At 43.4% G+C, this 25,354-nt stretch overlaps 1 protein-coding gene across 3 annotated transcripts in view; it reads left to right on the top strand.

The window, feature by feature from the left end:
* LOC135250745 (activin receptor type-1-like) overlaps positions 1–25,354 on the top strand; it is a 33,235-nt gene continuing 7,881 nt past the window's right edge. Inside the window, exons 1-7 of one of the 3 annotated variants that reach the window (XM_064327364.1) lie at positions 1–189; positions 9,106–9,179; positions 14,309–14,572; positions 16,405–16,619; positions 20,266–20,365; positions 22,002–22,148; positions 24,554–24,829. In XM_064327364.1, the coding sequence (XP_064183434.1) occupies positions 9,113–9,179; positions 14,309–14,572; positions 16,405–16,619; positions 20,266–20,365; positions 22,002–22,148; positions 24,554–24,829 (1,069 nt within the window). In that variant the 5' untranslated portion in view covers positions 1–189; positions 9,106–9,112. Of the gene's footprint in view, positions 190–4,927; positions 4,950–4,975; positions 5,137–9,105; positions 9,180–14,308; positions 14,573–16,404; positions 16,620–20,265; positions 20,366–22,001; positions 22,149–24,553; positions 24,830–25,354 lie in introns of those variants that run through there. The other 2 variants (XM_064327366.1, XM_064327365.1) reach the window with 2 other exon arrangements.

Raw genomic sequence — 25,354 nt, 5'->3', positions numbered from 1 at the left:
GACCAACAATGTTGGCTGAAATTGAAAGTTTGCTTTTGATGAGATCAAACAAAAACTCTCCGGGTTCGAGACCTATGATGGCTAGCTAGCTAAACACCAGCTTTTGGGAAGTTACTGGCGAACTATCGTTACTAGTTAACGTTATCCATCCGTCTTGAAACCACATCATTCTGCTAACTTAACGTTACGGTAAGCAATACACGTTTTTTTGCATGGTCTCATTAGAATCGTATGGTCTGATAATAAATGAATGAAACCATCGAGCTAATTTCGACTGTTTAGCGTTAGTCTAGTCTAGTTAGAAAGATGGGTAGATAGCTTATGTTATAAGATAGCTAACTCGTAAATCCTAGCGGTCTGTCCCAGCTGATTTTCGTTTTCCGACAATAAAGAGTAACGTACTGGTTAGCTAAGGTTGTACATTTGCTCGGAGCCCATAAAATTGGTAGCTTATATCATATGAGTAACTCCAATTATAATATAAGTTAAGCCTGCTAACGTTAGTTCAATTTAAAAGCTAACGTTAGCTGGTAACTTGGATGGTTAATGCCTACTTAACGTCAGCTCTTTGTTCAAACTTTTTTGTCAAATCTTGTTCACATCTCTTCTCTTTACACTTGTAGGAAGGTGATAATCCAGAATGCTTTTTTTGTTTTTGTTTTGGGAAGCATAGCTTTAGAACATTTTCGTCCCCATTATTTTTAGTTTCTACGTGTGTGGTCCCATTGGAGTGTTGCAATATCTGCGGCACTCGGCTGAGTACTAAACATTAAGGCAGCCGCTATGAAACATTCTTCAAAGTCAAATAACACTTTTTTAAAATAGAAAAGTGAATGGGTTCACGTTGACATGCCGTTTATTTTCTGAGCAGTTGTAAAAAAAATTACAGACTCATTTTGTGCAGTAGATACAGATACCTTATGTTATCGGTCTTTAAACCGTTAGTGTCGGTAATATCGAGACGAATGGTTTGCCGCATTCTCGGTTCCACCATGATCTGAAAATATGTAATCTAAGAAATCTGTAATTCTATAGCGCAAGTACTGGTAATGTCAATTGGTTCACAAGAGAGCACAATTGGCATGTCTTTAAGATTGGTACGAATGGCACTAATCACTGTGTCAAAGTAGATTCTTTTGATGAAGAGACCACATGTCTCACCTGGGTTCAGTGAAATAAAATTCACATTCTATTGACTGATTGCAAGCTCACTTATGTCCTGACCATGACCATAGCACCTCTAGGTTTGTTACCTTTGTATTGGCTTGGCTGGTTACCGTCTGCCTCTCTTTTAATGTAGGTGCTTTGCACAAGCATACAGCCCGCAATTTTGTTGAATAAATAATTACATCATGCTGTATTTTAATCTACAAGGTTTTTGCCAGCTAAATTATGAAAAGTAAGTGAACTTTATGGAATATTCTGGCAATTTTCCATAAAGTTCACTTACTTTTGTCCACAAGTTGAACTTGTTATTATCAGTTTAGCAGGGGTTGTTTAGTTAAGCTCATCACAAGAAATTTTAGGTGATGTTTAACTTCAGTAGTATGCTCCTAGTTAAAATACACTAAAAGTATGGCCAAAAGTATGTTGGCACCTGAATGTCACACCCATATGTGCTTATTGAACCTCGCATTCTAAAACCATGGGCATTAATACAGAGTTGGTCCCCAATTTGCTGCTATAAGGGCCTCCACTCTGGGAAGGCTTTCCACTAGATTTTGGAGCGTGGCTGCAGGTATTCGCTTTTGTGTAGCCGCAGGAGCATTAGTGAGGTCAGGCACTGATGTTGGCCGATAAGGCCTGGCTTTCAGTCAGCGTTCCAGTTCATTCCAAAGGTGTTCGTTGGGGTTGAGGTCTGGGCTCTGTGCAGGCCAGTCAAGTTCTTTCACACCAAACTCAACAAACCATTTCTTTATGGTCCTTGCTTTGTGCATGGGGGCATCATCATGTTGAAACAGGAAAGGGCCTTCCCCAAACTGTTACCACAACGTTGGAAGCCCACAATTCTCTAGAATCTCTTTGTATTCTGTAGCATTAAGATTTCCCTTCACTGGAACTAAGGGGCCTGGCCCAAACCATGAAAAACAGCCCCTGACCTTTTTACAGACCTTACAATTGGCACAGTGGGTCAGGTAGCATTGTCCTGGCATGTGCCAAAACCAGATTTGTCTGTACATTACATTACATTTATTTAGCAGACGCTTTTATCCAAAGTGACGTACAAAAGTGCATTTCATGGTCATGGACAACTACAAAACACAGGTTCAATAAGGCATGGTACTCATTTCGTACAGCTATTTCTAGCCAAGGACACAGTTCAGTTCACACAGTGAACACTATTCTGACCTAACTTATGCCAAGCCAAACTAGGGAGAAGTACAAGCTACAATATTAGGACAAATACAGATTACCAAAAGTGCTGGAATGAGGGTACATGTAACATGAGTGTCATGAAAGGGGGGATTTGAAGTGGAATGATATACAGAGTGGTGGCAGTTAGTCCAGGTATAGACTGAAGAGATGCGTCTTCAGACCACGGCGGAAGATGGGTTGGGAGGGAGAGGTTCTTAGAGGGACAGGGAGTTTGTTCCACCACTGGGGAGCTAGGGGGGAGAAGCTCTGTGATCCCTTTACTCAGGTGGGAGGGGGTGCTGCTGCAGAGCGGAGTGGTCGAGCAGGCGTATAGAATTGAATCATGTCCTACAAGTAGATAGGGACCATCCTGTTGGCTGCAGTGTAGGCGAGGGTCAGGACTTTGAACCTGATCCTGGCAGCGACTAGTAGCCAGTGGAGTGACCGCAGCAGAGGAGTGACATGGGAGAATTTGGGAAGGTTGTAGATGAGTCGGGCAGCTGTCAGACTACCAGATAGTGAAGTATGATTTCCAGAGAAGGCATTTCCAATGGCAGTGCTTTACAGCACTCCAGCCGACGCTTGGCATTGTGCATGGTGATCTTTGGCTTGTGTGTGGCTGCTTGGCCAAGGAAACCCATTTGTTGTTGCTCATAGATGTTTCCACATCACTGTAATGGCACTTACAGTTGACCGGAGCAGCTGTACCAGGGCAGAAATATGACAAACTGACTTGTTTGAAAGGTGGTGTCTTATGACAGTGCTGCATTAATAGTCATTGAGCTCTTCAGTACGACCCGTCCTACTGCCAGTGTTTGTCTATGGAGATTGCATGGCTGTATGCTTGATTTTGTGCAGCTGTTAGCTCTGGATGTGGCTGAAATATCCAAACCGCACATAATTAGGGAAGGGGTGTCACCGGCATAAAATTTTTGTAAAACAACGTGTTTATGGCATGTAATGTAGTCCTTGATGGATGAGCATCCTTTGGCTTAGAAGTTTAAATATATTCAGCATTCTGCCTAATGTTGTACACTTTAGGAGCAATGAACTTGGCTTGATGATAAACATTGTCACTTGATCTTGTGAGATTTGTGTAGAAGGAGGATAAAACTTTCATTTCTTCTCTTTGAATCTATGGCTTATTTTGATGTTCATAATGAGTCTGTGTGTGGTAAAGAGTGTCAGACATTGAGAGATGGACATCTACTTATTTTCCCAGTGAAGGATTCTAGTATTGCTATTATTAGACACTGTTAAAGGGCAATGTGGTATGTAAGGGCCAACCATGAGTCACATCAGATGCTGGTTCCGATTGTAAATATGTATCTTGTTATGAACTAATGGTCATCGATGCAGTATCTATGTTTCTTGAACATTTCTGTTTGACCTTGACATGAAACTGACCTAAATCAGTAAGGATTTCATGAAAACAGCGCTTAGCTCAGTATAAATCGCGTATAGTTTTGGTGGAAACCCCGGAAGTTCTGTTCTTCTTGAACATTCTTTTTGACCTATGACTTGATGAAACTGACCTAAAATCAGAAAGGGACTTTTTACCAGAAAACACCTCTAGATAGCTAAGTTCTGTTAATTTATCAGACAAGGGTTATGTTATGGGGTTTTTTCTGCCCCAATTTCAGCCCAGTCCAAGATTCTGCATAGGTTTTAAAATGCGTGCCCTTGCTGTACAGAGCTTTGGTACAGGTCATCCAAAATTCACACCCTTTTGGTTCATATCCCCTCAAGGGGAATAAATTTGTTTTGCAATGTGACTTAGGCCATTTGCCTCTTAAAACATTTAAAACAGAAAAGTTCAGACCAGAATCACCCATGTGGTGGCTCCTAAAAACATACCGTTATTTAGAATAGATTCCAATGAAATTTACAGGAGTCAAATTTTTTACAGATATTACAGGTGGCTGATTCTCCATATTTTTGCCAAAAGTTGTCAGTGGTTTAGCTAGAGCTTTTATATCAGAACCAACAATATTGCACAATATTGGGAGTTTGGGATAGCGTTAAAAGTGGTTGAGTTTTAATTGGAGATTGCTTTACTGTAGTAGACGACAGTTCATTTGAAGTAGTAGGCCTAGATGGTAATTTGTTGTATTAGTAACCTTTATGCTTTTTGCACAGTTTAAAATTCGCACTGATGATTATGAGTTGCAGACAGACATTTTAAGTAACAAATTCTGTCACAATATTTCAAGTGCTGTCTGATCTGGCCCCTGGCCATTTCTGCTGTGTCTGAGCAGTTGCCCTCTCGGTACTGATGAATGCCACAGAGTGAATAATGTGTGAGGCTCGAGTAGTTTATAATGCCAAAAGTAGTTTTGGGGAGCAGGGGGGTGGGGGGTGGGGGGAGGTTTCTCCGACCGCTCTCCGCTCAGCGCACAGTAATTTGGCTGTCAGAAACAGCTGGCGGTACGGGCTGGAACAATGCGGCAGCCGAGTCAGGGAGGAGGGCGATCGCTCTGAGGACCCCGCGGAAGGATCGGGTTTCAGGCCGTCATTAGAGGCAGAACCACAGCCGAGCGCGCAGACCCGCGGCTTCAGGACCGAGCCGGAGCCCCGGCCCAGACAGAAACAGGGTAGGTGCGAGCGAAACCCAGGAGGGGAGCGTCGCACGCGTGAGCGTTTTTGAGTCCGCGCACGTACGTGGGGGACCTGGCGAAGGACTCCCCAGACGGAGCAGCAACCTTTCTGAGGAGCCGTCGGTTCAGATGCCTGCCGAGAGACGCTGAGCTTCGTTTCCATGCGTTGACATTCGGGCCGGGAGTAAGTTGTGCTTGTAGTTTCTCTTTTCTTCTGTTGATTAGAGGCGGATGTGTTATCAGGCTGCAAAGCAAGGCATTGTAGGGGTCCTCCAGTCTCTTTGTCAATCTGCTTTTTTTGCGAGCGGTCTCTGTCAGATGCTTGTTTTAGCTCTAATCTGTAAGCGTTTAATAACCGTGCGCCCAGTGCAGCCAGAACGCATCTTGAATTCTGCATCTGAGACCGACTGTAGTTAGTTGGAGCCGAGTTCGCTGCAGGCAGGAAGTGGGACTGTCGCTTAAAGCTCTCCCCCTCCAATATGTGCCATTCTGGCGTTTGTGTTCCTCCCTGACGTTCCTGTGCATCGTTGCTTTTTTCCCCTCTGCGGCGCAGATTTGAATGCCCCTGGAGTTGGCTGTTTGTGCAGGCATAGTTCACGGCAGATCTGGGGTTCCGCGCTCTGCCGCTACCCCGGATCGCCACGGAGACGGTCTGCAATGCACGTTTTATGAGGCCCCTCGCCTGCCCGGCTGGGCCCGTCCCTCAGCCTCTGGAATGAGTTATAACCACGCTCCTCTCTTCTTAATGCTCCCTGTTCATCTCTGCATCTTTCTTTTCATTTCTGATGGATTGCATATGATACGCATCAGACGTCCATTAACTGACCTGCGCATTGCAGCAGTTTCCTTTTCAGTTTCCACAGGTCTGTTCCGACAGGGTTTGTATTCATTCCCTTTTTTTCAGTAGATTTCTTTTTTTTTTAGTAACACTGGTGTTATTGTTGAAAAGTACTAAAAAAGTGTATGAATTTAATGAATGCACATGTCATGTGTAATTCAGTTGGTTTAGACCATGCTGTGTTGCATAACAGGATGATGAAACTACAGCAGTGTAGAGTAGAACAGTAGTTGGCTAGTTTAGTCAAAATGTCCTACCTGTATTCCAGTGTCAAAATATGAAGGTTCATATTGGTGAGGACTGTGTTTTCATACTGATCCTGTGGATGGGCCATTCCACCATTTTGGGAGGTAACTCTCCAGTGCACTGAAGTGTGGGTTGAAGAGATGCTCGTCCCTCTCTCTCTGCCGGTCGCATAAGGCCACCACTACAGTGCCACAGCAACCATCAGACTCCTGGCTCAGATAAAAACGACACTTCCCACTTGTGTTTCCACGGCTCAGTGACTCTGTAGCCTATGCAGGGCTTGGTGTTTAGGGCCGTCTGTACGAAACCTTGAGTGCACTCCTCCACTTTGGAAGGATTGCTGGCCTGAATGCGACAGACGTTAACCGTGTCCTCATCTGCTTTACTACTTCACTCCATTACCAGATGGAATTAAGAGTTCAAAATAGGTGACCAGATAGAGTAGGGTATAAAGTCAGGGCAAACGCATGGTTGGAGATTGCGGTCGCAAACTGGAGGGGTTGGGGAGACCGGGGGGGTGGGTGTGGACTTTCAAGTCGAAACTTTGGATACATTAATTCTAATATTGGGACAAACGGCAGTACTTTCCTCAGGACAAATGCTCTCAAATCAGGACTGTCCCCATTTAATTAGGACGCCTGGTCGCCTACTTCCATGGCATAGCAGTTGCAGCCATTCAGTGCTTTACTACAGGTAGGTGAGTGTCATGAGTCACAAAGGCGCTTGTTCTAGGCTTTCCTCTCAGTGCACTCCACCTCCATCAGTGACATTATGACTGATTATGACTGAAATTGTTTCATTCCTATATTGAAAAAGCACCAAATTGTTATGAAAAACTTTAGAACTCACAACCTGGCTAAAGCATGGGTGGCAAAAGCTATTCTCTTGTCTGGAAAGAAGTCATAAACATGGTAACCGAAGCTTGACTCGACGCTGGAGAGCTCTAATGTGGTCGACCCCCGCAGCCCTTCTTTTTCTTGATTTTGTTCATCTGCTGAGAGCGGGGGTGCTTGATTTGACCGCTTTTGTTCTCCTTTCTTTTTCCGTCCTCGAAGGGCCGCTGCCAAACGTATCCCAGAGTCCTCTGATTAAACACACTGGAGGTATTCATTACATCTTCTGTTTTACTCATGCTCTGCCTAACCACAACAGAATGATACCAGATCCAGGGCCCAGCATCCTGACTGAAAAAGGGTAGCCAACCAGAACAGCCCGAGCTCCCTGCGGGGGTGTGGCCTGGCACAGTATCAGCTCTGTGAACACAATCCGTCGGCCGCTGCCAAAGAATTTGGTGTGTGGCAACAGAAGAGGGTGCGCAGGCAGAACTGGAAAACCTCATTTAAACCTCATTTTGTTGTCAATGTGTTCTGCAGATGGGCATGGGCATATTTGCTGTCCTTGCTTTTCACTGGCTTTTGAGGCTTCTAAAATTGTCTTCATTTTTAATTTACATCTTTTTATGTAATTGTTAGCAATATAGCTTAAATTAAGGGCAACATGATCAAACTGTTACTCTTAATGGATTGGTTAGCTCTTTCTTACATCTTAAGGGGTAAATAATCCCTATGAAAATGAAAATACACTCAAGTACAAAAAAAACAGCTTGTTAAAATTCTGGGGTTACAATTGTGGATGGAACGAAAAGCAGCATACACTGGGGGGTTCCCAAAGTTTGAGGTTGGGAGGCACTGTTCTTAAGAAATCATTCTTCAGAGACCGTATTACATTGAATAGAAATATTAATTGATCATTAAATGTCTTGGGATCTGAATGGGGAACATTTATTCAGAATGCATAACAATTTCTGACTATGATGAATACTGTGACCTTAATATGACCAACTGGAATTTGAAAAATGTCTAATCAACATCAATTAGCAGCTTGTTACAATTCAGAGGTTTCAGCAGTGGCTGGAATGAAACCTGACAAACACACGTGACCAGAAAATGTTAAGCTCAACTGATGTTGATAACTTGTGAGTGGTATCCCATTGCCGATGCTGATATAGGTGTCTCAAGTGTCTCCCTCGTGTCTCGAGTATGCACGTCATTATGGCTGGGTCCGTGTGTTTCTGACAGCTGTGTGATCTGACTTTAGTAAGGCCTTAAGTGCGTAATGACAAGCATTTACAGATGGAGTGGGCTACCCTCTGCTAGCATCTCATTGCGTCACTGCTAACTAGAAGCCAAACTGTAGCTGGGACCAGTACAGAAACCAAATTGTTTATTTTACTTTCTGCCTTGTTAATATTAAATGTCTGTTTTATTTGAATTGGGAAACCTAATCCACATCCTAAGCAAGGATATCTTGCGGTGTTAATTCCAAGAAATAGCAAAAAAATCAGTGTAAAATAATTTCCAGGTTTTTTTTTTGTTTTTTTTTCTGTTACTGTCCGTGCTCTGCCTGTGCTCGGGCCTCTGTCCTGCTGTGTTGCTCTCCCTCTTCGTACTCGCCAATCACAACACAGTGGGTTGTGCCTCTCTCACTCTCCATCATCTGATAGGACAGCACCAAACTCCCCTCTGCTTGCTCTTCAGGGTATTGTTGCTAGGACACTGAGAAGGAACCACATCCATTACAGGATTCTTTTACTTTGTATTGGCCCTTTATTGACAATACGGACAGGTCCTTCTTTTGAACTGTTAGAACTCCTCTGCTTTACCTCTAGCTCTCAAGCCAACAGTTCATTCAGTTCCTTTTTGTTACCAGAGAAGTGCTGTAGTGAGTAAGGAATTGAATTAATTCAGGCAATGCATGTGAGTTTCAGGAAAGCCAGAGTGTATGTATTCAGTTTCTATACAATTGTTTAATTTAGCTTTTGCTTTAAGCTCTGACATTTTCCAAATTTTTTATTTGAGATGGCAGATTGCCTTTTTGAAGTCAGCATTGTAACTGGATGCAGTGGATTCTTTTAATACTCAAAAGTTGTGATCCCTTCTGATGTCTACCTCACAAATATTAAATATGAAATTAAAATAGTCCAATTTCTAATGCTTGTTCCATTTCTGTTACAGTCACCATTGAAAACCCTAATAATGCTTCACCTCTCCTTTATCCTTTGTTCTGCAGATTTACAATGCTAGCTGGCATCATGATTCTCCTGGTCTTAATAATGCTGGTCCTGCCCTCCTTCAGTGTGGAAGGTAAGCTTCATTTCATCCCGTGAATTACTAAATATACCTAGCTAGTTTGCTATGACAGTAGAATTTATATTGCTAAGTTATTCTATGAAACCCCTGATGGGCTTGTGCCTTGACTGAATCAGATCAAAAAAGGTGGTCTTTAGTAAGAGCAAGAATAACAATGCTAGCAAGCTACGTTTGCAAGATAACTTGAGATAATACTGTCCGCTACACTTAAACTAGCCTCTCCCTGTCTTAATTCTATTTCTAACAAGACTGTTTAACACTAATGTTAACCAATTAACTCAGCATCATTTATCGTAGCCAGTGATGCACATGCCAGCCTTTCACTGAAGAGCTGTTATATATTCAGATGTATTGCTGGTTTATCCAATCAGGTGCTCTGTCAACTGAGTTTGTCTTTACTGGCCCTCTAGCTAGCTGGTGACATTAGCTTGCTGCCTGGAAATATCCATGCTCTACCTAAATTTATGTTCCTAGAATTACTTACCCCACCTTATAACTCTACTTAGGAACTCCTCCTATGAGCAAGACTGCACAGATAGCTTTATTGTGGAGCTACATATTTGGATAAATGTAGAAAGTATATTTGGAAAAGTAGAAACTTGCTTCAGCAATGCAAGTTGATATTGTCTGAACAGCCTATGAATTTATAACAGTGGTCATAACATCCCTAAATTTCACATTGCCATCCTTTTGCCACTCCATATATAATTATCTAGAATCGCAACAGCATAGGATGCAACCATGGGATGAACAAACAGAAATCGGGTTTCTCACAATTTTTATGTCAATAATGCAAATTCAGAATGCAAAATGTCGTTAAGTTATTGGTGTTCCACCAAATGGGCTACAATGCCCCCTTGTCACTGCACGCGACCAAGTTGATCATGTGAATTGGGCATAACGCTAGCTAGCTTGTTGATTATTTAAGTAGAATTGATGCAATGATATTATATTGGATTTCAGAGGTAGCATTATGGTCAATCATGTCGATACAATGATCACCAACAAGCAGTAAAGTTAGATTGTACTGTTGACCGTACAAACCAGAGACATACTGTGACACTGCAGTCAAATGAGAAAATATCAGAAATTTACTTTCACTTGAAGAAGCCTTGAGGAATTGATGAAGATTTTTAAAAATCCTCTCCGCTCATTTACCCTCCACAACCCTGGTCCTGGAGAGCTACAGGGTCTGCTGGTTTTCATAGTGACTCTGCACTTCATGAATCAATTAGAGCAGTTGATTACACAGTTCACAACTCACCTGGTGCCTTGGGTCTCAATTGGGTGCTGATTTTAAGGTGAAAACAAAACCCAGCAGGCCCTGTAGCTCTCCAGGACCAGGGTTGGAGACCACTGCTCCACATCTTTACCCGCTTCCATTATGCTCGTGCTCACGTAATAGAAATGGACTGACAGCAGTGGCCCTCTCGTTGCGTGAAGTTTCCAGGCAACAACGCAGAAGTTGACTTCGGGAGTGTTTCGGAACTGCACAATGGCTCCCATGCACAAATGTTAATTGATTTCTGAACGGATAGGTGTTTGCCGCTATTTTTGGCATTTAAAAAAAGGATTTTATTGGCCTGGTGGGAGTTCTCATTGACATGGTGGTCTGCCGGGTCTGTACAACTATAGGAGAAACTCTGGAGTCTACAACATCTCGATTCTTTTTCACTTGAACTGAAAATGGAGTTCCTAGTTACTGTGTTTGGCTATGTCCTACATATTAACTGCATGTACGGATGGCTTCTCCGCGTGTCTTGGCAATGGTAGGGACCGGCTGAAGGTACCTGCTGACCAAACAGGTGGGACCCCTCCTGCCTCATCCTTGATGGCCCTGGGACAAATGGGTGGCTGTTCGGCCAGTTTTCCACTTTAATTATGCTTCGCCTGTTAATCCCGCAACCTTTCATGTACCCTTTCCGCCTGACAGGTGAAATCCTTTTTATACGCCGATTTCTTCAGGTGTGATGAAGATTTCAATCTGTATTGCCGGTTTGCCATATTGTCACTATTCAGCTTTTATGCACGAATGTGCATAGAATATAAATTAAAGAATCTGTTTGGAAAAGTTAAATGTAGAAGTGTCTGACTCATCAGGAGACTGACTGCTCCCAGAATAACAATGTTCTCGCAGTGTTCCCTCTGTCTGGCTCTGCCTAAATTGCAAGAAGCTTCATCAAACACTTGGATTAAAGGATAGAACTATTTAAAATTTTATTAAATCTCATATGTCATCAGATCTTTCCCCCTGGTGAGATGCCGTTAATGCAGGTGTTTTAAATTTTTTATCGATATTATCAAGTTTTTTATCTATATTATTTTAAATTGAGCCTAGCGATTGCTATAACAGCACAAATGAAATTATACGTATTGGTCCTGATGAACAATTTCTGCATTTTATGGGAATGATGGTAATATGGACACAGCCATGAAATACATAGCCTAGACCTTTGGAACACCAGATTTAAATAGTTATCTTACACTTGGGCCATTTGTAATGGTTTTTTATTTTATTTATTTGTTTATTTTTAATAGTCACCAATTTTACTCAAGCGTGCTGTTGTGTCACCACTGTTCTGCATACCCTTACACTGGGAGCGCAGTAATTATAAAATGTGGAAAGAAAGAAATGGAAATTGCTCGGCTTATAGGCTCAGTCCCAGAGAAAACGATGTTCGTTTTGTGGATATCATGGCCTTCCTGAATTGGGTATATTACATGCATTCCAGAGCTGAAAGTTCAGTCCCATATGACCACTGTACCATGATGACCTCACACAGGGGTCTGGACCCCCGTCATGAAGAACCACGGGGTGCGCCGTTTTTTGTTTTTCACCATAAAATCGGCGCAAAATTAAGACCAGGGAGTCCAGAAGATGTTAGTTTGCAGTCTGTAAGGAACTGCTTTAATTAAATAAGTTTGGGGTAACAACAACAACCAGCAAACCCTGCAGGCCTTTAGGACCAGAGCTGCAGACCCCTCACATAAAGGCACCTTATAATATAGCCGCGTTTCCACCGCAGGAACTTTCCCCAGGAACTAGGAACCTTTTGAGGAACTGAGTGCGTTTCCACCGCAGGAACCAGGGTCTAAGTTCCGGGGACCCCCAAAAAACGTCCCTGCTCGGGGGGTTGTACTTTCCAAAAGTACCGGAACTTTTGGGGTGGGGCGCAAGCGCTGAATATTTCTGATTGGTCGACTACTCGCAGTATTTTATTTCAACCGCCATTTTTAAAAAGCTGCGGCCGCAAACCGTTTTATTTTCATTATAATATCTTGAATTCAAACTTATATGTTATGCAGCGCTGTAACCTACTTTTGGTTATAGCCTGCCAACGTTTTGGAACAAAATGAAATTAAGATTGAGGATTATAATGTGTGCTCTTCTGTTCTTTTCTTGCTTTAGTATTAGTTTTGTAAAATATTAAGCATTCGTGCTGGGACAGCATATTATGTACCAAAACATTCAAATGGTTTAATTCGATTGCTGAATATTTTCTTCCGAATTTTCTTTGTTAGTCCGTTATAATTGACTCACAACGTTTGACTTATAGTTATGTGAGGTATGCGGAAGTGCTGCGTAATTTACATTGGGGATACAGTAAAAGCAAACTTGAAATCACCTTCCGTACTTTTTGTCAAGGTAAAATAACTAGTAATTCTAGTAATCGTCCCTTTTGCTTTTTCAGACTGCCATAATTTCACTCTGCGATTCTTCAATTCCACAAAAAGACCAGGAAGACTAGACATATTTATGGTGCATGGTTCGCATCTAAAGGGCACACTTCGCTGCTCTGCTAGCAGTAACTTTCAAGTAAAAAAACGGTGGCTGTACCACTGCAATATTAATTTACATTTTCACGCAAGAGTTTTCATTCTATTTATTCTTGTCATTTTGCAATTAGCCTATATTGGAAATGACGGTAAGAGTCGAATTAATCAATTCAACAGCAAATTGTTTATGACGTGTGCATGTTTTCTGCTGTTGTTACCAGTTATTTGTAGAATGTGAATGCATTCTGTCGCCTTGGATGTCAAGACATGAAAGTGAATGGTCGCATAAAAACATAATGAATGTGTTTGAGAGGATATATAAAACAGTTACAGTCTGTATATTGGCCTGTTATATCCTGTTTGTTGCATAACAACGGTCCAAGTCAAACTATCAACGAGAGTTTTGCTTGACAACGGTAAATAATATGCCCAAACGGCCGCGGAAGAATATTTCAATTTCAGGTGATTAAGTCGATAAAAATCAATAAATACTAAAGTAACCATATATAGTCGTTGTATAAGTGGAATAAACCCCTCCGGCTGTCCCAGTTATTGGAAAATAATGTACTTCGGTGGTAGTGGATAAGAGCGTCTTCTAAATGCCTGTAATGTAATGTAGTATGGGGTTACAGAAGAAATCATAGGACAGATGGACCGACGACGACGTCGCTTTTTCATACATCAGTGGACTAATTTGCCTAATCTTCGCTTTAGACCGTGGTGGAAACGCAGACAACAATGGGCTGAAGGAACCTTTTAGTTCCTTGAAAAGTAGTTTGGGTGGAAACGCGGCTTATCCTAGCCAGGAGCTTTTCTGTGATCCTCTATAATTTTGACACTTTAAAATGAATGTATTGCAGTTAGCCTAGGAATTAAAGCCATTTTCTCTTTCAGTGCCCTCTCCCAACTGGCCTGTGTTGTCGGGATTGAAGTTTTTTTTTTTCCTAACTTTCTTTTTTTATCCCTTCATCCTGCTGTGGCTGGCTGAACTTGTTTTGTTGTAACATGTCCTAGAGTTCACGAATGGTACATTTATCTCGCTTGAGAGGTACATTTGTAACTGTGCACCCTAGGACTAGTTTAAAATTGTGGACATTTTAGGTACCTGGAATTGGAGGCTTTGACACTCCACTGTGTCCTGCTGGTCCAAGCACAAGGAGCCGAGATGCACAGGGCACGATTTCACCTGCATAGCCTTATCTCAGTCCTCCTGCTTCGCCTTGGCTTTTAGATGTCATTGTTGCCTCACTTAGCATGTGCAGCTGAAAGGTACGGGTCGTTTCGGCCCGGTAAACACAGAGCTCTCACGTGCTGTGCTTCCTCCCCGCGCCTCTCCTCTCGTCCAGACGAGGAGGTGAGGCCCGCGTCCAAGGACCACGAGTGCGTGTGCGAGGGCCGCACGTGCGTGAGCGGCGACCGCTGCCTGGGCCATCAGTGCTTCTCCTCGCTGACGCTCAGCGACGGGGCCCCGGTCTACCAGAAGGGCTGCTTCAGGGTGTACGAGCAGGGCCGCATGACCTGCCGGACCCCCCCGTCACCCGACCAGATCGTGGAGTGCTGCCAGGGCCACCTGTGCAACCTCAACGTCACCGTGGAGCTGCCCGTCCAAGGTACTGCGCGCGCAAGCCCCATTTCACTAGAACATACGAGAGCTTGAACTTCAATGTGAATTCACTGGGAAAAGACAGAACTGACCCTTTGCGCACACTTAGCTAGTCACCTCTGGTACACATTAGTCTGTTCTCTTCATGCAGCTATTGTTTTGTTTTCATACAGCACCACTGGTTGCCTTTTAAATATGTTAAAGAAGGTTTCAAGGTTCATTGCTTACCTTTGAATTTAGATTTCTTATGTTGTGTTTCCATTGTGATTAGGGGCCTAAGCACTAAAGGTGACTGAAACCTCACTGTTATTGAAAGACTTGCTGGAACTCTATTGTTATCATATGATTTATAGTTATGTTTCTCGCGCCAGTTTTCTTTGTTCTGACCTTTCAGCTTGGTAACTTTTTCTGAAACTTGCCAACTGTGGGAGAAGGGCACACCACACCACCAAATCTTCAAAATTGTGGCAGTTGGCCACATTGTGGTTCTGTGAAAAATTCCTGTTCCATTTCACATAGAGACAGTTACCAGAGATCCATCTCCTCACTTAGAACAAGTATGCCATTTTGACTCAGAGTCTGCCATGTTTCATTTTCTGCTATTTTTTAGCACTAAATTAAACACTACTATAAAGTTTGTTTGACTGACATGAAACTTGGTACCATCTTTTTATAGTCCTTAACTAAATTGTGAAAGTTCCCGTCAATTAAATTTATGCTACATGAAATGTATGCTGCTACATGAAAACTTTTTTGATTTTTCAATTAGCCTTACGTGACTTGTGTATTGCAATTGTGTTAAGTGACAATCATTGGATAAAAAACATGGCGACTGCAGTAGATGGAATATTCTGCAATTTTTGCTGTCTTGTAGGAACACTACATGGTTTGTACCATTTTTGTACTTAACCATAACTTAATTGTGAAGGACACAATATCACATCAAAAAATATGCATGCTAGAGGAAAAATTGACTCCATGTACTATCATGACAGATTGTGCTTAATCTGTATGTTGTCTGAGATGATATTACACTTATGTTAACAAGCTGTTACCTCAATCCTTGAAATCTAAGAATGGCTATTCTTGATCACTTACAGAAGCCTTTCTAGGTGGCATTTGAAACGGATGACTTCTGTTAAGAGCCTTTAGTCTTCTCCCTGCTTCTCTCTCAGTCAAGAGTGAGCTCTGTATTAATGATCAATAGAAAATAGAAGAATCATATTCATTGTTGAAGTAGTCTCAATACTCAAAAAACCTTGCTTTCTAAAGACTTGGGTTTGGTTATTGATTTTTTAAATGGATAAAATAAATTATTTTGGGAGCAGTTCTGAGATGCTGCTACATCAGTTCTGCAGAGATTTTCAAACCACATCCCTGTTTGGTTAGTAATGCAGAAAAAGCTCTGTGAAAGTTGGCTTTTTCATTAACCAAAGCTGCTTCCCCGAGAGACTCCTTCATTTCTGAACTGGGTGCTCTCAACGGAGGTGTAATCATCGTTTTGGTTTACTCTTTACTGTGCAAGTTTGGCTCACCAGTTCTGTCTGCAAACATGATCTGGTGTGATTCACTAGTTTGCTCTATCCGTACAGTGTTAAAATAAGGTCAGTCCATATGAGTGGTTTATGAGTGGTCCAAAAATACAGTGTACAAATGTGATGCATGAGTACAATGTGTAGGTATAATCTTAAGCATCTCTATTGGCTATTATTAATACTATATTATATATTATTATTATTATTATTACATGGCGGTACACTCTCAGGGTGGTTCAGTCCGGCTGCCCTGCAGCTTGCTGCGGGTCACGTGACCATGTTCCCGCCTCCGTGTCCCCCTCAGAGCGGTCAGCAGGCGCGGGTCCCGGCTACAGCGTGACCACCCTGGCCGTGGTGATCGTGGCCCCCGTCGTCGTCCTGGTGCTCCTCTCGGGCGTGGCCGCCCTGGTGTTCCAGCGCATCCACCGGAACCAGATGGAGAGGCTGACGGCGCGGGACGCCGAGTACGGCACCATCGACGGCCTCATCGCCTCCAACGTCGGCGACAGCACGCTGGCGGTGAGCCTTTCCTCTCAGCCGAGCGCCGCGGTAAAGCGCTCTGCTGTGTGCAACGTTGCGTAAGTCGCTCCGGATGAGAGCGTCCGCTAAATGCCTGTACTGTAATGTAATGTAAGGCAGGGGATTGCATCTTCTCAGCTGTCTGCACGACATATCACTTCTGGGTGTGTACATTCCGCAACAGGTTTTTCCTACAGTACGCGTGTTTTTCAGTGCTCCAGTTAAATAAATAGCCAACCGAGAGCAAGAATTGGTACAAAAATAAGAATTAAATGTGGTTTTTAGCCACATTAATGCATGAGCTTTCTCCTGAGCGTTTGTTCTTTATTTAAGCGTGAAGCATTGTGCTGTAAGAAAGTTCAAAGTGAGCGCAAGCGCTAATCGCGCACGCCTTTAGCTCACAAGGTCTGGGCGAAACAGCCGCTTTCATCCCTCTGTATTTCTGCAGGGCTAGCAGGGCTGCCGTAAAGCCTTAGAACTTTCTTTGTTTTCCTTTGGCAAACTTTGCTCGGCGTAAATACTTGGGATGTCAGCATAAGCTCACTTTAATTAAAAAATGTAGAGGCTGTTTACTTTTTGAAAAACTGTTTAAACGTTTGCCGTTTTTTTTTTCATACCGAGCTCGGTGGCGTGTTCGCTGAGGCCGCTGATGTAGGAGCGGTTTCAGGCTATTTTAAAGAGCGTCGCAGTGCTCCACTCAGGGGCTCTAAATGGGTGGCCGCGGAATGCCTGCGCAAATATAATTAAAAGGGCTTGGCAGTGCCCCAGAAAGAGTTGTTGAGAATGGTTGCGGTGGCTGAAAATGCACTTGGGAATGGGAAGGGCCCCTTAGTTTATCTCTGCAATGCTACAGGGTGCTCTGCTGTCTGCAGAATGACCCGATTTCACCGGATCCCATGAAGACTCTCCCCTCAGGCCCAACCCAACCCAGCCCAGCCCAGCCCAGCCCAGCCCTGTCTCTGTCTCTGTCTCTGTCTCCCTGCCGCTCTGTCTCCGCCGCTCTGTCTCTGTGCTGCCCTGCCTCTGTCTCTGTCTCTCTGCTGCCCTGTCTCTGCCACTCTGTCTCTCTGCTGCCCTGTCTCTGTCTCTGCCACTCTGTCACAGTGTCTCTGCTGCCCTGTCTCTGTCTCTGCCACCCTGTCTCTGTCTCTCTGCTGCCCTGTCTCTGTCACCCTATCTCTATCTCTGTCTCTCTGCTGCCCTATCTCTGTCTCTGCCAGCCTGTCTCTGTCTCTCTGCTGCCCTGTTTCTGTCTCTGTCTCTCTGCTGCCCTGTCTCTGTCTCTCTCTCTGCTGCCCTGTCTCTGTCTCTCTCTCTGCTGCCCTGTCTCTGTCTCTCTGCTGCCCGGTCTCTGTCTCTCTGCTGCCCTGTCTCTGTCTCTCTGCTGCCCTGTCTCTGTCTCTGTCTCTCTGCTGCCCTGTCTCTGTCTCTCTGCTGCCCTGTCTCTGTCTCTCTGCTGCCCTGTCTCTGTCTCTGTCTCTCTGCTGCCCTGTCTCTGTCTCTGTCTCTCTGCTGCCCTGTCTCTGTCTCTCTCTCTGCTGCCCTGTCTCTGTCTCTCTGCTGCCCTGTCTCTGTCTCTGTCTCTCTGCTGCCCTGTCTCTGTCTCTGCCTGCCTGCCTGTCTCTGTCTCTCTGCTGCCCTGTCTCTGTCTCACCCTCAGGAATGCTCCAGCAGATATACAGCCTTTTGTGGTTTTTGTGGGTCGTTGTCTTCATCTCCTCCTCCAGTCTCATACTATTTTTGTCAGCATATTTACATGTGCCTGGATGTAACTCTCGGTTGAGGAGCCAAAAATGGAAAAAGGTTTAAAAAGGGCCTATTTAGTGTGGGGCAGGCTTTAGATTAATTTTTTGTCACATTGCTGTTGGTCACAGAGGGTGGGCGCAGCAATGGCATGGGGCTCCTATTTAACGGGGGTTTTTCCACTGTATGAAGCTGTAGCTCCTGTATTTACATATGATTTGGATGCCAGCTACAGAAGGCCTGACGCATGGAAGGACACATGGATATTAATACAGGATAAAACCATACTGTCTGTTCGGTCACCATAAGAGACCATCTACTGCCGCACCGAGGATCACGTTCCAGCAAACTCTCAGTGTGGGCCGTGACTCTGAACGAGTGAATCCTGGAACATAACCTGAGACGCGGGGAGTTGCGAAAGGAGGCTTTTTTTCAGTCACCTTTTTATTGTTTCAGCTGACCCGCAGCAGCCCATTACTTGCATTTAGTGTATACATGCCCAAATCTCAGAAAAACAGGGGGCGGAAAAGACCATAGAAGATGGCCTGCAGAGTTTGTTCTGAAATATTTTGAACTGCACTTTAAAAAAAAAAAAAATTTTTAAGAGTTTTTAAAGCTTGGGGATCTGTTGCAGTTGCATTTTGGTGCAACTGCACCAAATAAGTCACAGATGTGCTCTACCCACAGACTGAGGGATTTAGAGAAACTGTGACCGCCAATAGTTAAAACAAAATACAAACTGGGAAATAACTGCCTACTGTACACGTGAGACATGCCTCATAAAGAAATGTATGTAATTGTAATTTTCAGTCGTTTCTCTGTTATTCACTCACTTAAATTCAGTGGTGATTCCTGGATGCACATGTAACACTGGGGTAGTATATAAATGAAGAGCCATTTAGACACTCTGCTTTATTTACCCTCCGCTAAAGTGATAGAACTTCCAGTAACACGGTGTATTGTGTGCCGCATTAGGCATGCTGTTGAACAAACATTTAATTGTTTGTATTTGACGGCAGTGTCTTCGGCACGCTGTTCGGTTACTATTCCAAGAAGTGTATTGGTTTGTAGCCTCGGCATCACATTGTGAGCCACGTGGGTTGGTTCGTCCTTTGTCACCACGCGTAGCGCGCATTCGTCACAGTGTCGTAAGCGGTCCACGCAGCTGGTTTTGTTCAGCACGAGTGCCGCTCCAAGGCCAAGCCACCCACCCACATCCTCATTTGTCCACAAACTCGTGTACAGATCGCCTGCCGCTAAGTTCGTCGGCTTTACTTACTTACTTGAGAAACGTGCTGAGGAGGTGCAGAAGCAGGCTAGGTTTGATGCTTAAAAATGATCGCGGCGCTCGTTATCGACAGGGTGAACTCGGGTGAGGTACTGCATGTTCTCCGTGACATGGTCCTTCTCAGAAAGTAAACTGATACAGCAGAGAGTAATATTAGCACTTCAGCGCTATGTCCTTTAAAATCTACAATACAAGAGTTTAGCCTTCAGGTAATATCCTTTGTTGAATATTAGTAATCATCCTGGCACAGAAACACAATACGTGCATAGACAGACCGATGAACTACAGTGGAGTGACAGATGGTGTCATTTATGGATGTTATGATTCAGGAACAGGTCCACGAATCCCAGTAAAAGTCGTTTTTTCTCTGAGCTGTGATTGGTAAATTACTTGCTTTTTGGCTGGACCGCAACAGCGTGGCCAGCCCTACAAACGCGAATGTCTGTGACTGAGTGACTGAGTGAGTGCTGAAGTTAAACCATTGGTCGGCCGAGTTATGAAGTTACACCATTGGTCGGCCGGTCCAGCCATATACTAGGTTTTGACCTGGTCTTGTTTTGTTTTTCTTTGCTCAGTGATTGGTGGGTTAATTGTCTTTCCTTTCTTTTCTCATAGGATTTGCTGGATCACTCTTGCACTTCAGGAAGTGGCTCTGGGCTCCCATTTCTTGTACAGAGGACTGTCGCTAGGCAGATCACACTCAACGAGTGTGTGGGTCAGTATCCCATCGCATCCCTTGCCCAAGGGGCTGAGATTTATTATTTTGCTTTAATTTCAGTTTTTTTTAGTTATGTTCACAAGACTAAAAAGACACTTCATTTGAAACATAGTACTAAAAATCTTAGAAAATATGTTTGTAGGGGTCATGTTTCATGTAATAAATTAAAGCAAGTTATTTTGCTGCAGTTGTTATACTGATACATGATACATGACACATGATGTCGTGGTGAGACCCCTGAGGTTTTGAAGTGTAGCCTTTACATGTTGATTATTGCATCAATGTATACATGTGCAGTGTTTCAATTCATTTTATTATGTTTCATTATGTATACCGCGGTGTTGATCTGCCTTAGTGTATGTGCCGTTCTCAGTGTTGCCCCTAGGATTTTCTGCTGCAGCGGTGCATGGGTTTCACAAAGGTTCTCAGGTTTACGGTGCAACTCGATTTTGCACGCACGTACGCAGCTGATTCTTGGAACTTTATTACATCTGATTCCCGCCTCAGCTGATTCACCAATGTTCGTGCCGGCATCTCATCAACACGCATCATAAAGCCCTATGGATGAGTTTGTGTAGCGAACATCTATGCGAGAGACTCCCACAGGGCTCCCTGAAACAAACAACAACGATCGAATACGTTGCGTATTGCAGGCTGGCTTAAAAGCAAAAGTGAACGAGCGCAACCTGCCTGAATATGACAAAAGGTTATTTTTCTGCTTATAGTAGTGTTGTGGAAGAAATGTTTTGCAAGATAATATAGGCCATAGCTTTACTTGTTTGTTGCAACAAAGTTTATCTAGGCCAATGAACCCATTCGCCTCTGAACAAAGAAAAAAAGGATAAATTCTAGCAGTGGCGCCGGAAATTGAGCAGTCGCACTGCACCCCTCCTGCCTGTATGTAGGGGAAACTGCGTTTCCTCTGTCCCTCCGGACAAGGCCATCTTTTAAATGGGGGGGAGGCGGGGGGGCTCTGCCCTGGTCCTGAAGGGCTGTGTGCTCTGCTGGTTTTCGTTTCTCAGACCTTAACTCTTCGATTCGAGGGACGTTACAGCAAGCAAGTAGCTTCCCACACCAGGATTCTCTGGTCTTAATTGACTACAGATTTGTTATTCAGGCAAAACAAAAACCAGCACATCCTGTAGCCCTTTGTGACCAGAACGGGGCTTCACGTTCTAAACAAATTAATTCAAATATGGCCTTATATAATGTGGTAAAACCATATACACCATAAAAGTTCATGCTATAGTGAAGTGGGTCTGAGCATTGTGAATCCCCTCTCTGTGCATTCATTTAAAACATGCCTGATTTGGGCCAGAGATCTGGGGGGGAAACCCCCCCTGTAATTCTGCTTAGTCCCTGTCTGAAATAGTCCAAAATAGTGCCCTGCCCACAGCGCAATATCACAGGCTGCATTTGTGCAGTGCAATTAGTTCCGTTCAGCAGAGGCCGAAATATTTTAACTATATTGAGTCAGTGGTGTGGGGGCGGGAGCCAGTCCACCAGGCAAAACAAGCACATGTCTGGAAAAGCGGCCTGTTTCGGCCATTGCTCGTGGTTTTGGTCTCATGCGCCACGAACGCAGGTGCCCCTTCGTCAGTCCCGTCACCCTTTTCTCCCCCCCCCGAAACAGGAAAAGGACGCTACGGGGAGGTGTGGAGGGGACAGTGGCAGGGCGAGAACGTGGCGGTGAAGATCTTCTCCTCCCGGGATGAGAAGTCCTGGTTCCGAGAGACCGAAATCTACAACACGGTGCTGCTTAGGCATGAAAATATACTGGGTGAGTCCGGGGGGATAGAGACCGGCCCCATAAGCGCGGGGAATTAGTTTGAGAAATGGTAGTGTTCGGCCCTTTTTTTGTGCTTAGCTGATGTGTGTGCACCATTAGAGCAGTGGTTTTTAACCCTGGTCCTGGAGTACCCCTGCATAATGGTTTTTCTTTCAGCTAAACTTGCATTGAAATTAGCTGACTGTTCCTTAAAGGTACAGTGTGTAGGATTTAATGGCATCTAGCCATGACGTTGCAGATTGCAACCAAATGAATACCCCCCCCCACCCCTCATCTCCCCTCACCCCTCCCTTTCCAATGATGTAGGAGAAGCTACGGTGGACTGTAAGTTCCAAAAATGATGTCATCGTCTACGACAGCATCGAGTAGCCAAGTGTAAAGTGATGAGGTTCCTTGATAGATTTATACATTGTATTTAGTTATTTAGTCTGTAAAACTATAGGTCATAGCTTACAGTAAGATAGCGATTATGATTGTTAATTGTTTCGTATTGTGGTAACGTTTATTGCTAATGTTAGCTGCTTTGCATGGTAAATCATAGAAAGACATGATGTGTCACAAAAACTATTACACTAACTAACGCTTACATCACAGTGTGAAATATCCTCATTATAAAATACCACTAACCTATTTAAAGACACTCAATTTCAAAAATAATGTATATAACTGAAATATTTTGAGCAGTGATACTTACGTAGCAATGATGAAATCTTATCTGTTTTCAATAGATAGAGACAGAGACAGTAAATCAATGATATTTCTATCCGCTTCTGTCTTACACCAGAAAACGATGTCAGCTAGGTCTATCAGCAAACATATGGCTTAGCTATGCCCAGACGTCCTCAATAATAATGGTATTTTCCAAGAAATTACGGAAAATCATTGACAATGGTTCGTTAGGTGCAATGTCTTTTACTGCTACCACAGAGTGAATGCGTAAGTGAATGCGATGATAACAAAACCTTCGATTACGCTGACCAATAAAACGCTATTCAAAAAACAAAATTAGACATGTTATACATCATTAGAAAGCTTATACTCTCACCTACTGAATAAATGGATTGTCAGTCAAGCCAGACTAACAAATAGGATGACAACGGCGTAAACAACACGTGTGGTATTACGCACAGCTATTTTGGAAGGTACCCAGGCATCACAAATGCGCGTATATTTCACAAATGGATTGTCCAAGACAATATATGACCACTCAGTCTCTTCTTTCTTCTTCTTCGTCTTCCAACCGGTGCATTCGCGCCACCCACCAAAATTAAAAACGCTGAAAAAAAAAAACGCGAAAGTCTCTCTCTAGAACCGTTTGTCCGTTCTGGACTATTGTAGAAACATGGCGGTGCAACATGGCGGCCTCTGTAGAAGAGGACCCGCTCCCTATATAGATATAAAGGGCTCATTCTAAGGTAACAAAAACACAACGATTCTTATTTTTATGGGATTATACACTAATTAAAACATACGTATAAATATTATATTCCATTTCTGCTCAGTCTGTTCCGCTAGATGTCACTAAATTCTACACACTGCACCTTTAAGCATACTTTAACACAGTGTTGATTTGGCTCATGGTTGTTTGTTTTGTCCTTCAGCTATTCATTTTTCATTTCCTCTTCAATATCAATCACTCACCACAGCATGTGAGAGCAACAGAAAAGTGAAAGCTTTAGTTTTCAAATGTCCCAATCTCCTTAAATTAATATGGAATATTACATTCTTTTAAACATGAATATCTTTCTGATATGTGTCATTGAGAGAGTTCCCTCATTAGATGTTAAAAGTCTCTAATTAAAAACAACTCTTGATGCTTCAGGAATTGCAATAAAGGTTTGAGCAAAGACCAGCATATCCGGGGTTGAAAACCCTGCACTAGAGAATAAACAAATGGCATGTCTTACTAAGACTTTCAAGAATATGTGTGTATTAGTCAAACCAGACAGATAATAATTGTTATAACTTCTAAGATTATCTTGACAGATAAAAGTTTGTATCTGTAAATCAGCTTTGTAAAGGTCATTGACATGTCTTGATTATGTCAATCAAATCGCAGGCAATTTGTTTTCAGATCATTTATTTTCCACTAATCATTGAATCATGTTCCTACCCAAGTAGATGCATTTGCAGTGATATGCAAATGAATTATGATGGACCGCCAGTCACAGATAAAGTAACCATTAGAGATGTTAAACACAGAAGCCAGCCTAGCTTCACAAGTGTTTATTTTTAATGAGTTTTTAAACAAAGATACTGATATGTGGAATAAACAAATAAAAAGCGAGCTGTCTTCCCAGCATGAGCCTGGATTTAAAAGTGTGTCTGTAACTGGAGCACCCTGCAGCGTTTCGTGGCGGAGCTCTGACCTGACGTGTTTGCGCTGGCTTGAGCAGGCTTCATCGCGTCGGACATGACGTCGCGGAACTCCAGCACGCAGCTGTGGCTGATCACGCACTTCCACGAGATGGGCTCCCTGTATGACTACCTGCAGCAGAGCACCGTGGACGCGGCCGGCTGCCTGCGGATGGCGCTGTCCATCGCCAGCGGCCTGGCCCACCTCCACGTGGAGATCTTCGGCACGCAGGGGAAGCCCGCCATCGCCCACAGAGACCTCAAGAGCAAGAACATCCTGGTCAACAAGAACGTCCAGTGCTGCATCGCCGACTTGGGTGAGTAAACGGCCTCGAGGCGAAAGTTCCGCTAACCGCTGTCAGGGCCACGGCGAGGCCATTTCTGTAATATGTAACCTGTAAAATGACTTGCTACCCTTGCATGTTCTTTCATGTCAGGGCTGTGAGTGCTAAAGTTTACAGTGATACTATTGAATACAGTTGAGGCCAAAAGTTTACATGCACCTAGGCTAAAGATATTCAAACTCAGTTTTTCACAACTCCACACATTTCTTGTTACCATACATTTCTTTTGGCAAGTCAATTAGGGCATCTACTTTGTTCACATCAGATTTATTAATTCACTATATCAGAATTCCAGTGGGTCAAAAGTTTACATATACTCTTTAATCAGTCTGGGAGATTCCAATTGTCATAATTAAGGATTTAATTGGGAGTTAATTGGCACCAGTGGCTGTATTGAAGGGCCTACCTTTAAAACCACTGCCTTTTTGCCCTTGATATCATGGAAAAATCCAAGCAACACAGCCAATATCTCAAAAAAAGAGTTGGGGACCTCTAAAA

This window comes from Anguilla rostrata, chromosome 3 (genome assembly GCF_018555375.3).
Source record: "Anguilla rostrata isolate EN2019 chromosome 3, ASM1855537v3, whole genome shotgun sequence".
NCBI classification, from domain to species: domain Eukaryota; kingdom Metazoa; phylum Chordata; class Actinopteri; order Anguilliformes; family Anguillidae; genus Anguilla; species Anguilla rostrata.
This window is presented reverse-complemented; position numbering and strand designations above follow the sequence as displayed.